Source organism: Cajanus cajan, chromosome 2, assembly GCF_000230855.2.
Source record: "Cajanus cajan strain Asha chromosome 2, NIPB_CcT2T_4, whole genome shotgun sequence".
In the NCBI taxonomy this organism is placed as follows: Eukaryota; Viridiplantae; Streptophyta; class Magnoliopsida; order Fabales; family Fabaceae; genus Cajanus; species Cajanus cajan.
Window position 1 is genome coordinate 75,463,064 of NC_138518.1, and position 15,218 is coordinate 75,478,281.

The window sequence follows — 15,218 nt, forward strand, 5'->3', positions numbered from 1 at the left end:
ATATAAAATTATCTTTTATTATTGATTATTTTTAATAGACCCGAAACAAAATGTTAATATAATATTTAATGTTATCATATAATATGAACAGGGGTGGAGAGAAAAGAGACCTAAAGGGATTATGGTCTCTCCATTTTTTAAAAATGTACCACAAACTTTAAAAATATTAATCCCCTTAAATTTTATATAAAAAATATTATAAATTGAGACATGAAAATTATCATGTTAGATTATATTTATAAAAAAAAGAAATATATGTGAGAATATTTACAAATAATATGATAGAAAAAAGATAAATATATATATATAAGTAATAATAAATTATTTATGATATTATAATATTTATATATAATTATTAGAAAAAATTGATTTCCTCAAATCAAGTTTTTGCCTCTGTCCTAAATATGTATGTAAAAATATTTTCCATATATGGTATGATATATATATATATAGATAGATAAATTAAATGACTTCAAAAATAATTTTTGATAAAATTACTTCATTTAATAGTTCATAGTCTTAAGTCTTATAAAAATAAAGAGACTATAAAATTGACTAATCTTTATATTAAAAAAAATTTAATAATTCATAAATTTCACCAAGTATGACAAATCAATAAATAAACTATAACGTTGACTAATTGACTTTTTCACTTAAGTCTTTATTTTTTTTATTAACTCACCCTTCCATTTGAGTAATAAAATATTCACAAAATTTTGTAAAGTGTTAAATGATATTAGAAAAGTTGGCGTCTCATAAAATTGAAATAAATAATAATTAAAAATAATTCTTATAAACTTTATCATATAAAAAAAACTTAAAAATATTTTTAATAAAAACAGTTGTTTGTTATATATATACATATATATATATATATATATATATAGAGGAGGTACAAATGTTTTTCAAAACTTGCGTATACTCCAATCAAGAACCACATGTAACACAAACGTATTTTATACTTGTATTTACTCAATGGTTATTTTATATAGAAAACAATTTATAATTATAGAGAAAATTTTAAATCAAAACTTTTTCAACTAAAAATCAACGGAAAAAATAAAAAAAGCGGTGGATGGCGCCCTCGTTCTCACGTGATAATTAAAATCAAAGCGTCCCATTTGACACGGGTGGAAGTCGAACACGTGCCGAGAGGGAAAGCACGAGAATAGAACCCGTCCAAGGGTCCGGGAGAGAAAAATGAATCGAAAGAACGAACCCAACCCAACCCATAATTTTCATCGTAACTTCGTGGAATCAAAGCCAATAGCACAGTTTAAAAAGCCCCACGCATTTTTCACCTCCCACAGAGCAACTTCATAACCTGCGACACCGAAACCAAAATCACGATGAGGCTCTTGAAGGTTGCCACATGCAATCTCAACCAATGGGCCATGGACTTCGATTGCAACGCTAAGCAAATCAAAGAGTCCATAGCCACGGCCAAACGAGCCGGCGCAGTCCTCAGGCTCGGACCCGAACTCGAGATTCCCGGTTATGGCTGCGAAGACCACTTCTTAGAGCTCGACACAGTTAACCATTCGTAAGTTTCTTATTCTTTTCTTTGAGTGTGTGATTTTAAGGGAACTGTGAATTGGTTTCTTCGTTGCAGATGGGAGTGCTTGAAGGATATACTGCTTGGAGATTGGACTGATGGCATTATGTGTAGCTTCGGCATGCCTGTTATCAGAGGTTCGGAGAGGTACAATTGTCAGGTTCTGTGTCTGAATCGGAGGATTATCATGATACGACCCAAGATGTGTCTTGCCAACGATGGCAATTATAGAGAACTTCGATGGTTCACTGCTTGGAAGCAGAGGGATCAACTTGAGGATTTTCAGTTGCCCCATGATATTTCTCAGGCAATAGGCCAAAATTCAGTTCCATTCGGTTATGGGTTCGTTAAGTTTCAGGATACGTAAGTTAAAATTCACTAACTATGGTTGTGCTTAATTTAGTTTGAGTTTAATAACTCTGCACTGTTAGCATGTGTTTTTACATAATCAACCATTCAGAAATAATGCTAGATATGAATTTTCAAATAGTCATTGTAAAAGTTAACAAACTTATTCTACATGATAATTTGTGATTGAATGATATCCTAAAACCTTCTCTTCTTTTATTACATGCACTATTTGTTGACTTGGTTTTGTGTTTTTTTTTTATTGTTAATTAAAAGTTATGGATGTCCCTTCCATGTTCAATAAAATTACATATATGATTTTGAAGTTATGATGTATCGCTGGTTAATGACAAATCCTGATATTAAGCAGATAATAGGTTCTTTCTTCTTTTATATTATGCGTGTAACTAATTTACAATTGCTGGATATGGGTTATTCTCTTGTGTTTTAAAGTTGACGTACTCATTACCATTGCATCCATGCGGTGACTAGTTGATTGGCATGCCTGTTCATTCTTTAATCCACCTAAGAATTACGTTTCAAATGTTGTGTTTTGTGTGTGTGTTTGATTTATTTATTGGGTGCTTCCAAGTTTTGGTTAGATGTTTATCAAGTGCTAAATATAAAGTGTTTCCCCTTCTTAGAGCTGTTTCTGCTGAAGTTTGTGAAGAGCTTTTTACTCCAACTCCCCCTCATTCTGAGCTTGCATTGAATGGGGTTGAAGTGTTTATGAATGCAAGTGGAAGTCACCACCAACTTAGAAAGCTTGATGTTCGTCTTCGTGCTTTTATAGATGCCACTCATACTCGTGGAGGGGTTTATATGTACAGTAATCAGCAAGGCTGTGATGGTGGTCGCCTTTACTATGGTAGAAAAACTTTTCTCTTAGAATGATATTTGTACTTTTCACATTTGTTCCCATTGCATATGCTGGATTAGTATTAGGGCGTTTTGACTTCCATTTTAGCCTGTTTAGATTTCATTTATACTAGTTATTTTCATTTGTCTATAATTTTATCTTGTCTTTGCAACAGATGGCTGTGCCAGTGTTGTGGTAAATGGAGATGTTGTTGCTCAGGGTTCACAATTTTCTTTGAAGGATGTTGAGGTTGTGTTTGCTCAGATAGATCTAGATGTGGTATGTATTGCATGAAATTCCATGTATCAATGTACACAGTCTGACAATCATTAAGACTATCAATAATTGAGATTGGCTTTGATTCCTGTACTCATTTTGTCTATGGGTAGGTTGCAAGCCTTAGAGGTTCTTTAAGTAGCTTTCAAGAGCAAGCAAGTTGTAAAACGAAGGTTCCTTCAGTGGAAGTACCTTTCAGTCTCTGTCTTCCTTTTAACCTTAAAATACGCCTTTCTCTTCCGCTTAAGGTTTGTTTATTGTCATTTTAAGTGCAACTTTCAGATAGTTAAAAATTGATTACATCTCGAATTCCCCTTTCACAACATTAATGCAATCAATCAGGGATCCAAGCTGCTAAGTTGAATATGATTTATCTATTCCAGATAAAATACCACACTCCTGAGGAGGAAATAGCATTTGGACCTGGTTGCTGGTTATGGGACTACTTAAGAAGAAGTGGAGCATCTGGTTTTCTGCTTCCTCTTTCTGGTGGAGCAGACAGTTCCTCTGTCGCTGCAATTGTTGGGTGCATGTGCCAGCTGGTTGTGAAAGGTCAGTTCAAATTCAATGAAAAATTTCTGTTAAATTCAGTTATACCTTTAATTTAAAGTTTATCATTCAGATCAACTTGTGACAGTATTGGGAACTTATATTTTTGTGTTTGCCATCCAGCTTGTTTTGGGATGGTTCAAGTGATCACTGACCACTAATCTAGCTTCTGATCAGTATGAACTGTATAAAGATCTCATGGAAGGATAGTTAAGAGGTCATAATATAGTTGATTGTTAGCTGAATTAGTTATAGAGGAGTGGACCTAAATATTCATACTTCCTTCTTGAAAATCCTGCTAAATTGCTTGAATATAGAGCATGGACCATGATAACCAAACTTTAGAGTGTTCAACTTGTAAGAAACTAAACTGTCAGAGGATGACCAATAATAAACTGAGACTGAATATTTTGTCTCTCCTTTTGTTTTTTTCATTTCATATTTTTTCAATGTGACAAAGGTGGGAAATTAGTGACATTTGTACTTTGGATATCATTGGCTAATGCTTCAAATTTGCCTGCAGAAATCGCAAATGGGGATGAGCAAGTTAAAGCTGATGCAATTCGAATCGGAAACTATAAGGATGGACAGTATCCTACAGACAGCAGAGAATTTGCTAAACGAATATTCTATACTGTGTTTATGGGATCTGAAAACAGGTAAGTGATACATTTCAGGTTTTATTGTTTTACACTATTTGTCTGTATATCTTCAAGTGTCTATATATTCCATTGATACTCCATAAATATCTGTATAAGGAGAGGAGTCACTCATTTATTTTTTTATATTTTTTTAGAACATTATTTATGGTTTTGATACTTATTTATTTTACTTCATTTAGCATTCAACATCCCAAATTAAATTCATATTATAGGCATGTTCGGATAAGCTTCTTTAAAAGTACTTCTAGGAGAGAAAATATGAAGAAAAATTAAAATAAATTTCTCCATAAGTTAAAACTAGTTTAAACTAATATGCACAAGTTAAAAATAAGATTTTGGAGAAGTTAATAAGAGAGATTTTCTACAAATTAGCTCATTTCATTTTTCCTTCTAAAAGTGTTTTTAGAGAAGTTTTACCCAAATGGGCTCTATGGTGGCATTGAATAAAGCTGATTATTTTTTTTTGTTGAAACATAATAACAATATAGCATAAGTTTGACTGGTATGCTTATGGATTTCCTTTTCTAAAACTAATATATTGAAATGTTTGTGCTTCCTGTAATCATGGATACCTGACCTAATGCTAGTATTTATTAAATCACGTGATATTATGAGGTTGAGAGAGGACTGTTGGAAACTTCTAGCAATCAGAACAGTTATACTATTGTGTTGTGTAAAACATAAATTCTGGGAGACTGAAGCAATGCTAAGATTTGTTTTTCTATATTGTGAAATCATTTCATTGTATCAATTAGTTTATAACAAGCAGTATGACACATTCAAATAAATTACTTGTTTTGAACTAAAAAAAACTCTTATCAGATCTGATGGAAACACTAAAATACCTCTCATTGCAGTTCAGAAATGACAAGGTCGCGAGCCAAGTTGCTGGCTGATGAAATTGGTGCATGGCACCTTGATGTTAGTATTGATGTAGTTGTGTCTGCTTTTTTGTCACTGTTCCAAACACTTACAGGAAAGCGACCACAGTATAAGGTAAATGAAGCATGATCTTGAGAATTCTCTCAATCATAAATGACAAGCACTAGAATTTTGTAATCTATGATGCTGTCACACATGGGTTTTTCCACATGAGTATGTTGATGTTGCAATAGATCTCCATATCAGAATGTTTCTGGGGAATAACTATGTAACTTATTTATGGAGAATGCCACTTTTCACTCCTAACTAAAGATTTGTAGCGTATTATATAATTTAAGTTCCTATCACATTGCAGCTGCAAATAATTTCTTTGTTTGGTTTTGTTTCTGCAGGTAGATGGTGGATCTAATGTTGAGAATTTAAGCTTGCAGAACATTCAAGCTCGAATCAGAATGGTGCTAGCTTTCATGTTAGCATCACTCTTGCCCTGGGTTCACAATAAACCTGGGTTTTATCTTGTCTTGGGGAGCTCCAATGTGGATGAAGGGTTACGTGGTTACTTGACGAAGGTATCTCTAGTTAGCTTTGGATTGTGCCATTCTTTATTTGGGACTGTTTGATTGAAGAAAATGTTTTTCTTCCATTTCTTGTTTTCACTTATTACAAAAATGTCAACTTATTTTTATTTATTTTCTTATTACAAAGATTTATGCAAAAAATTGTAAAAACATTTGAATCTTTGAAAGCAGGAAACTAAGGGAGAATAAGGTGGCTTTGTAATTATTCATGAAAATAGGAAATGGAAATAGAAAATATTCTCTTAAAATGGACCCTTTGTTTCTCAATTATTTTCTCATGTCTATGGTCCGTTTCACCTTAAATTATCAGAGCTTACCTCTTTGTACAGTATGATTGCAGCTCAGCAGATATAAATCCTATTGGCAGCATAAGTAAGCAGGACCTTCGGACATTCCTGCGATGGGCAGCCATCCATCTTGGTTACTCATCTTTGGCAGATATTGAAGCAGCTCCACCCACAGCTGAACTGGAGCCTATACGCTCTAATTACAGTCAGGTAGCTGTTCTATAACTTCTGTTACACTTCTCTGTGCTGATCTTGTAGTTGTGTTGTTTAAATTGCAAATGCATATAAGTATAATACTATATTTGGTATATGTTTTGACACACGTAGGATTTTTGCCTAAAGTGAGTCAGCAGGGGGTGCGGTAGCAATAAACAATACAGAATTCAAATCATTATTTTTTATTTTTTTGCACCAAGGTGAAAGATTATTGTCAACTACCCCAGACAGAGCACAAAAGACAATTTAACTGGAGCAAGATCTTAAATCTCAGCTCATAATGATGCTGCGAAAATATCTTGACTTTATCTGGAGAAGTTAGTTGTTAGATAATTATGCAAGATTCCTTATAGAAGTATCTAGGAAATCTTAACAAATAATCTTACCGTAGTGTCCTTATCTCTAAGAATTGGCTCCAAGCGGGCCAAGAGAAAGCCTTAGGCATTTTATGACATCTGCAGTGCTTTATTAGTTTTTGCTTGTTGGATATTTGACTTTTGTGTCGTTCTTTTTCTGCACTTGGTTTTATATATATGCATTAGTAAATTGTTTATAATCAAGTTTTAAAAATATATAATCAAATAGCTCATTCTTTGTTGAACAGCTTGATGAAGTCGATATGGGAATGACTTACGAGGAACTATCAGTTTATGGAAGGCTACGGAAAATCTTTCGTTGTGGTCCAGTTTCCATGTTCCAGGTTTATTTTATGCTTCTTCATCCTGTCTTAATTATGTCTTTAACCTTTCACTTGATATGTTTTTATCTGATAGTGGTTGAACGGGATAGATCAAACAGGTGGTAGTCGGATGCATGACCATCTTTTAATATAAATATCTGTTCGGCCAGAACTAATGTGGAATAACACTAAGCCAAGAAATGTTAAACCCTACAGGTTGTAGGCCTATAGCTAATTTACTTGCGAGTCATTTGAGAGCAAGCGGTTTCATTATTCTAAAAGACCAAAACCATTTCGTGACCAAAAACTTCTTGAAAATAACTTTTGGTGTCCTATCTAAAACTGGACTTGCATCAAAGCACAATGCAGGATCTTGATTTAATTTAAAAGCTTGACTTGTCAAACATCCTGAAGCTAACATTGTTTACTTTTATTAAGATCTTAGATGATTTCTTGATGGGAGCTTTTATTTCTAAAAGATTTCATGAAAAGAATAAAAACAAAGTAGCTTTTACTAACTTGATATATATGCTTGTAGTATTAAAATATATCTATCTACAACTGAAGGTTAAAACATAGCACGGTTTGCTTTAGGAGGGCAAGTAATAAAAAAACAAAAACACTACATGATATCTAAGTTAAAAGAATCGCCAGAAGAAATCTATACCATGTATCTCAAGTCCAATTAGATTGATTTCTAAACTACCATGCTTCCAATTGAAGTGGTAAGCTTAGCTGAAAGAATAATATCTCTACATGGCATTATGAACTCAAGGAAAAGAAACTTCTGTCAAGAGACTCAAGACAGTTAATGTTTTATCCAATTTCACTATTCAGTCATAACCCGTTGTTTTTTTTGTAATTTTCTGTTGTAGAATCTATGCTATAGATGGGGTGCAAGATTGACTCCATCACAAGTGGCTGAGAAAGTAAAACACTTCTTCAAGTATTATTCCATTAATCGACACAAAATGACTGTCTTGACACCTTCCTACCATGCTGAGGTACGCATGTGAAGTCAGACTTGATGTCCCAAGGATTTTGGCTTATTCTTATATTCTTTGTTGGCTAATGAAAGTTAACCTTTTACTCATCTTGTAGAGTTATTCACCAGAGGATAATAGATTTGATCTTCGGCAGTTTCTATATAATGCAAGATGGCCATATCAATTTAGGAAAATTGATGAGCTTGTAAGTGAATTGGATGTTAAAGATGTTAAAGATTCAAGAAACCATGACACAGTGGCAGCTACATCAGATGGTGTTGGTGGGATGGGAGTTGCTGCAGCTGGGTCAGGCAATCCTAGTGTTGGATTTTAATTCAAATCAATCCCTCCGATAATAAAACAAAAGAAATAAATTATAGATTTCCATACGCAGGAGGACTGATGAAATTCATCAACCTTTCATCCCAGCTTTTATTATGTCATTGTAAAAATATTTTTAATTAATGTTAATCATGTTTTTCTGTGTTTGAAAGAGAAAGACGATGGTGCGATATGAGAGGAAGATTTTCAAATCGTAAATATGGCAAACCAAAAAAAATTTGTAGAATTTATTATTAAAAAAAAACTATAAAGGGGATGATGTTATATTCGTATAAATTGAATATGACAAGAGCCATTAGCCAGGAACACGACGATGTGACATAATATTTTTAACACAAAAGTGTTGCTATAAGTTGCTCATTTTTTTTATATATACATTAGAAAAATGATTGAATCTTAGAACTTATGTGTCGAAAATCATTCTGAATGATTAAAATAATAATTTAAATTATAAAACATTAAATTAAATAATTATTTTATAATAAATTTATTTAAAAAATATTAATATTTTAATTTTTGAAACGTGATTTAGAATACGATTTCGAAACGTATATCATTATTCATATACATTAACATCCATCTTTTTTGCATTTCTGAAAAATTGACATGATGGGAAGATATTATGTGTCAAAGGAATGCAACTGGGAAAGCCTAATATTATTATCATTATTATTATTATTATTATCTAATTTAATTAAATAAAAAAATTTAACGAATTTTCAGTAAGTCTTTAAGATTCTTATAATTTTATAACTAAATTCTTAGAAATTAATATCATTATTTGTTTGTTAAATATTGCTACCAAGTATTTTTGTATGCCAATTTTTAACCATTTTCTTCAATTATCTTATGAAAAATTTAGTTTCCCAAAAGTATTTATTTTTTATTCCAAAATCGTCTGTTGAGATTAGATGAGGTAATATAAGTGATCGATTGGGACAAGAATTTGTGCACCACCTCAAATACATCAAGATTTAGGAGAAACAAATTTTGACTTATAAATGATTCGAGAAAGTCAAAATGTCAAATTCGAATAAAATCGCAATTTTCTCAAAAAAGAAATCAACGAATTTCATTACCAATATACCATAAATCCTTGACTTCTAGTTTAAAACGCATTCTCGAGATTGACCAAATATGGACTAACATAATTGACAACAATGAATTTAGAACAGTTTAGGGCATTTACAAACAAAACCATCCATTATTAAGTTCTTGTTCTGTATTGAACAAGGTACTTATACCAGGTTATCCATTTCTTTTTCTAATCCCTTTCAATAATAGTATCCCTTGTCAATAACCATTGTTACCGAGTAGAAAGGCATGAGGTGCGGCCAGTGTAAAACAAACATTATGGCACTATATCCCTACCTGGAAGGAAGAAAAAAATCAGAACAAATTTCATGAATACATCCATCTTTAAACTCTATTTACTTTCTATACATATTTCATAAATATTTCCACTTAAGACAGATTGACAGATTAAATTCAAATCACGACTTGCTACTTATGAACGGCTTTTTTGTAACCATGCGAGAATGTCACAAGCTTGAGATAAAATATCAATACACGATGAGAAACAACAGTCAATAGAATTTTGATAACCGTGACCGTGAGGTTTTTAAGAATTAAATTATAAAATATATATATATATATATATATATAAATTAAAAACTTAATTTCTACAAGGTGGATTAAATTGAACCGATAGTGCTCAAAGTGCTCAAAGACGCGAGAAGCATTAAGAGAATAGAAGTGAAACCAAGCTCATACAGCTGAAAAAGTTTCGTAATACTAGTAAAAAGAGAAAAAAAAAGTACAAGTAATAATTTCACAGTATCTTGGTCACCAAAAAAGCAAGCGCAAGGGAATTTTTAATTCCCAGCTATCAGAAAAATTAACAGACTCGGACTATCCTACTGTTTCTCATATCTAGCAAATAAAATCTCTCTAGAGCTCATCATGAGAATCATCTTCATCCTCGCCCGATGCACCACCTGGGGCTCCTCCTGATCTCTGATACACAGCAGAGATGATTGGGTTGCAAACGGCTTCCACCTCTTTCAGTTTCTCTTCGTATTCTTCTTTCTCCACAGTCTGGTTGTCATCCAACCATTCCAATGCTTCTTTCACTGCAGTCTCAATTTTGTCCTTTTCATCTGACTCCAACTTGTCAGCGAGCTTGTCTTTGTCACTGATCTGGTTTTTCATGTTATATACGTAGGTTTCCAGACTGTTGCGAGCATCAATCCTCTCCTTCACCTTTTTGTCTTCCTCGGCAAACTCTTCTGCTTCACGAACCATACGCTCAATTTCCTCCTGGCTCAAACGCCCCTTTTCGTTTGTAATGGTGATCTTTTCTGATTTACCAGTGCCCTTATCTTCTGCTTTAACATTAAGGATACCATTTGCATCAACTTCAAAGGTCACTTCAATTTGAGGGGTGCCCCTGTTCAATTACAACATAGAAAACCAATTAGTTACAAACATCAATTGAGCAGTGTTTGGAAAGGACACTGGCTTCATGAAAACAGGAAACAAACCTTGGAGCTGGAGGAATTCCAGACAAATCAAATTTACCAAGGAGACGGCAATCCTTTGTGAGACTCCTCTCACCTTCAAAAACCTATGTATTTAGAAAGAAAAAAAAATCGAATTAAGCAACTCCATTAAAGTCCACTATACAGTCATGCATTTTGCATTTAGAGGAAAAACGAGTATCAAGCACTTCAATGCAGTCCACTAATGGTACCATACCTGAATAGAGACAGTAGTCTGCTGGTCCTGGTAGGTGGTAAACACTTGAGATTTCTTGGTAGGGATAACAGTGTTTCTTGGAATCAACTTTGTCATCACTCCACCAACGGTTTCAATTCCAAGGGTGAGGGGAGCCACATCAAGGAGAAGGATATCTGGATCCAGAGAACCACAAAACAATTAGAAAGTGTAATACTTAGCAATCTACTCGCAAAGTTATGACTTCTGGACAAGTAATTAAAAGGCTAGATTACAGACTATGGTACCTTTGGTTTCTTCGCCACCCTCTCCACTCAAAATGCTTCCTTGCACAGCAGCACCATAGGCAACTGCTTCATCAGGGTTGACACCCTTGTTTGGCTCCTTTCCATCAAAGTAGTCCTTCAAAAGCTGTTGTACCTTTGGAATTCTTGTGCTTCCACCAACAAGAACAATCTCATCAATCTGACTCTTCTGTAATCCGGCATCATCCATGGCCTTCTTAACAGGTCCCATTGTCTTCCGGAACAAGTCATTGTTCAACTCCTCAAACCGAGCTCGGGTGAGTGGCTCAGAGAAATCAACACCATCAAAAAGTGACTCAATTTCCACGCGGACCTGGTGCTGGCTGCTGAGAGCTCTCTTTGCCCGCTCAGCCTCTCTCCTCAGCTTGCCAAGGGCTCTGTTGTCCTTGCTAATATCCTTTCCATGCTTTTTCTTGATCAATTTAATGAAGTACTCCATTATTCTCTGATCAAAGTCCTCACCTAGTAAGAGGAAACAAAAATATTCGATATTAACAACAGAAGGAAAATTTTATGAAAAGCATATATAATTTCATTTATTCTCTTATGTGACAGTATAAAAGCACTCACCTCCAAGATGAGTATCACCATTTGTAGCAAGAACCTCAAAAACACCATTATCAATTGTCAAGATACTGACATCGAATGTTCCACCCCCAAGATCAAAAACAAGAATGTTCTTCTCGCCACCTTTCTTGTCCAATCCATAGGCAATGGCAGCAGCAGTAGGTTCATTAATAATTCTAGCAACATTTAGACCGGCAATGACACCAGCATCCTTGGTGGCCTGCCTCTGAGCATCATTAAAGTAAGCTGTACATTTGAAAGGAAAACGTGAGAAATTAGAATTAAAAAAACAAAAGTACAATTGAAAAAATCAAGATTGCTGGAGAAATAGTCATGATTTGTTCCAATTACCTGGGACAGTGACCACAGCATCATTAATTTTCTTCCCAAGGAATGCTTCGGCTGTTTCCTTCATCTTAGTCAGAACCATGGCACTGATTTCCTCAGGGCTGAACACCTTGTTCTCACCATCCTTTATTTTCACCTGGATGTAAGGCTTTCCATCCTTGTTGACAATCTTATAAGGAACAAGCTTCATGTCTCTTTGAACTTCCTTATCTTCAAACCTGCAATAGTATACATCATACATGTTAGTCACCTTTAATATCAACTCAAATTATCCTAGACTAGCTCAAACAATTGAGGATCCCTTACTTTCTTCCGATAAGTCTCTTGACATCAAAGATGGTCCTTTCTGGGTTGACAGCTGCCTGATTCTTGGCAGCCTCCCCAATGAGTCTCTCACTGTCGGTGAAAGCAACCCACGAAGGGGTGATACGGTTACCTTGGTCATTGGCTATGATTTCAACATGGCCATTCTTGTAAACACCAACACAGGAATAAGTAGTTCCAAGATCGATCCCAATGACCGTCCCCAACTTGGTGGCTTCCTCCTTTGCAATGGAAATTGCAAATAGACATCCTGTTCGAAACATTTTCAACGTTAATTACATTTTCACAACACAGGAATTCGTCAAAATGGAATTAATTTCAGCATTTGCATACAATTGTGCTTGACAAATGACATACCCGATAAACAAAAGATAAATATTTAGCAAAATACACGATATAATGCAAAAAATATATGAATTCATCCAAAAAAATCACCATCATGGCTCTTTACTTTATATTTTTACTAACGTATTCAATTACTTCACGATGTCACCTCCTGGCCGAATCAAACCAGATTAGTCTGAGGCGAAGACTTAGAAAATTGGTGCGAAACCAAAAAAATTACTTCACTATGTCATGTTCAAATCGCAAAACACGAAAACGCCAATACTTTGCAAAAAAAAAAAAAAAAAAAAAAAAACGCAATGACAGCTAAAATCTAAAGCAACGCTACGGAACAAAACTTCTTTCCAGTAGCTAACACTAATCACTCAACTTAACAGTGAAAATCTTAATCAACAACGTAAGAAAACAACAAAACGCTCCTTCGAATAACAAGGAGAAGTAATCACAGGTAACGAATCTCAAATGCAAATGATGAAGCCATATAAGTTAACTCACACATGTAAGATCCTTAAACTAACGAGTTGGCAAAGAACGTGAGTGAAATGCATAACTAATCACAGCACGATTCACAAAATCCTAAACAAGATATCTTTACACTCACTGATCCGTACACAATCAATGAAAGAAAAAATAACAGATCGAAAAAAGTTAACAGAAAGCGAGATCTGGTTACATTTTGCAGTTCCGAATTTAAACAAAAGCAGTTAAAAAATAGACAATGAGATCTAATAGGGTGCGAAAATTACCGAAGGAAATAATGGCCAAAACAACCAGAGAACGGCGTGCCCAGGAGCCAGCCATTGCTCTCTCTCTCTCTCTCTGACACAAACTCTTTCTCTTGTGCACGAGTTGAGGGTTACGATTGGAATGGTTTAAGTGGAAGTTGAAGGTTGAAAAGAGGGTGCAATTATTTTTGAATGGAACGGGGCACGGAGGGTTTATGTAGTGTGACTAACGTGCCATGCCCGCCCGAGTCTACCGAAACCAGGTCTATTCCAGAACCCAAGGCTTGACGCTCGAACATGTCATTCGTGATGACGTGGACCAATTGGGATTCGGCTATTGCTTGTTCCAGCCAATCGTATTCTTTCTCGTGTTGGGGACATCTGCACCGTTCATCTTCAACCTTCTCGTTATTCTTATAGGTGTTGCCATTTACGGATTTACCAATTTGGCAATTATTATATCATTAAACTCTGGTTTGCAAGTAAATAGTTTTAATTTTATATATTATTATGATAATAATAATTTAATTATATAGTTTAAAAATTAGTATTTCAATTGGTGTAATGTACAAGATAATTTTTTATTTTATACAATAAATAAATTATATTATTAAACTCTAGTTTGAAAGTAAATATTTTAAATTTTATATTATTATAATTAATTTAATTATGAAATTTAAAAATTATTATTTTAATTAGTGTAATATCCAACTAGTGAGATAGAGACACTTTGTGTTTTTCCTAAGGATAAAATAAAAATAAAAATTAAGTAATAAAAATATATTAATTTAATTGGTGTTATAATTAGTTCATTAGTTTCAAGTTCTTGAATTTGATTAAAAATACTTTTTTTAATTTTTTAAAATAGAAGGGTATAATGGTTAATAATATGTGAAGATTAAGGTGGTTACTAAGAAAAATATCCCATTTATATATTAGTATAGATAAATAGATATAATTATTTATTTTATATAAAAAAATTATAATAAATCAATATTTTTATCATATATTTTATTATAATTAAAATTTATAAGGAACAAATAGATTTCATCAATAACGGATTCAGTAGTAGAGACGATATTTAAATATAAATGTATAGTATTAAACATATAATTTTATATTTGTATAAATATAAATACACATCAAATTACCTCTTATAAGATTTCATAATTTAAAAAAAAAATTCTCATTTTCAACACCTTCAAAAATATCTCTTTATATTAATAATTAAACGATCATTTAACTCATTAATTCTTTTACTAACTTAACTTAATTATAATCAATACTTAAATTTTTTTGTCTCATAATAAGTATTGACATAGTTTATTTTATATAGATTAAGAAATCTTTGATTAATTTTTTTATTATAAACAATACAATACAAATCAATTTCTAAGGAATATTACAAAAGGTATAAATTAAAAAGAGGTAACTAATACTATACTCAAAAACTAACATGACATTTATTTTGAGACTTATTTTTTTTAAAACACGACACTTTTTATGAGATAAAAAATATTATATATATTATAAAAAAAATACTTCAAAATATAATATATTGACTTTAACTTTTTTTATAAATTAATAATTCATAAAAGATTAAAAACACTCCATTTTTTACATGATAAGTGTAAGTATAATAATAGTAA

General features: G+C 33.0%; 2 protein-coding genes across 2 annotated transcripts; one reads left to right on the forward strand and one right to left on the reverse strand.

The window, feature by feature from the left end:
• The first annotated feature begins 1,197 nt into the window (after positions 1-1,197).
• LOC109818480 (carbon-nitrogen hydrolase family protein) lies at positions 1,198-8,376 on the forward strand. Its single transcript, XM_020383959.3, has 13 exons — positions 1,198-1,543; positions 1,613-1,918; positions 2,548-2,771; positions 2,938-3,041; positions 3,152-3,286; positions 3,422-3,590; positions 4,111-4,246; positions 5,107-5,245; positions 5,524-5,700; positions 6,039-6,206; positions 6,817-6,912; positions 7,767-7,895; positions 7,993-8,376. The coding sequence occupies exons 1-13, from the start codon at positions 1,350-1,352 to the stop codon at positions 8,209-8,211; spliced, it is 2,196 nt and encodes a 731-aa protein (XP_020239548.2). The 5' UTR covers positions 1,198-1,349; the 3' UTR covers positions 8,212-8,376.
• A 1,613-nt stretch (positions 8,377-9,989) lies between these two features.
• LOC109818463 (luminal-binding protein 4) lies at positions 9,990-13,795 on the reverse strand. The gene is made up of 8 exons (XM_020383941.2): positions 13,591-13,795; positions 12,482-12,749; positions 12,179-12,393; positions 11,831-12,073; positions 11,243-11,722; positions 10,977-11,131; positions 10,763-10,845; positions 9,990-10,668 (listed from the first exon to the last, which is right to left on the reverse strand). The coding sequence occupies exons 1-8, from the start codon at positions 13,643-13,645 to the stop codon at positions 10,170-10,172; spliced, it is 1,998 nt and encodes a 665-aa protein (XP_020239530.1). The 5' UTR covers positions 13,646-13,795; the 3' UTR covers positions 9,990-10,169.
• Between the last annotated feature and the right edge of the window lie 1,423 nt (positions 13,796-15,218).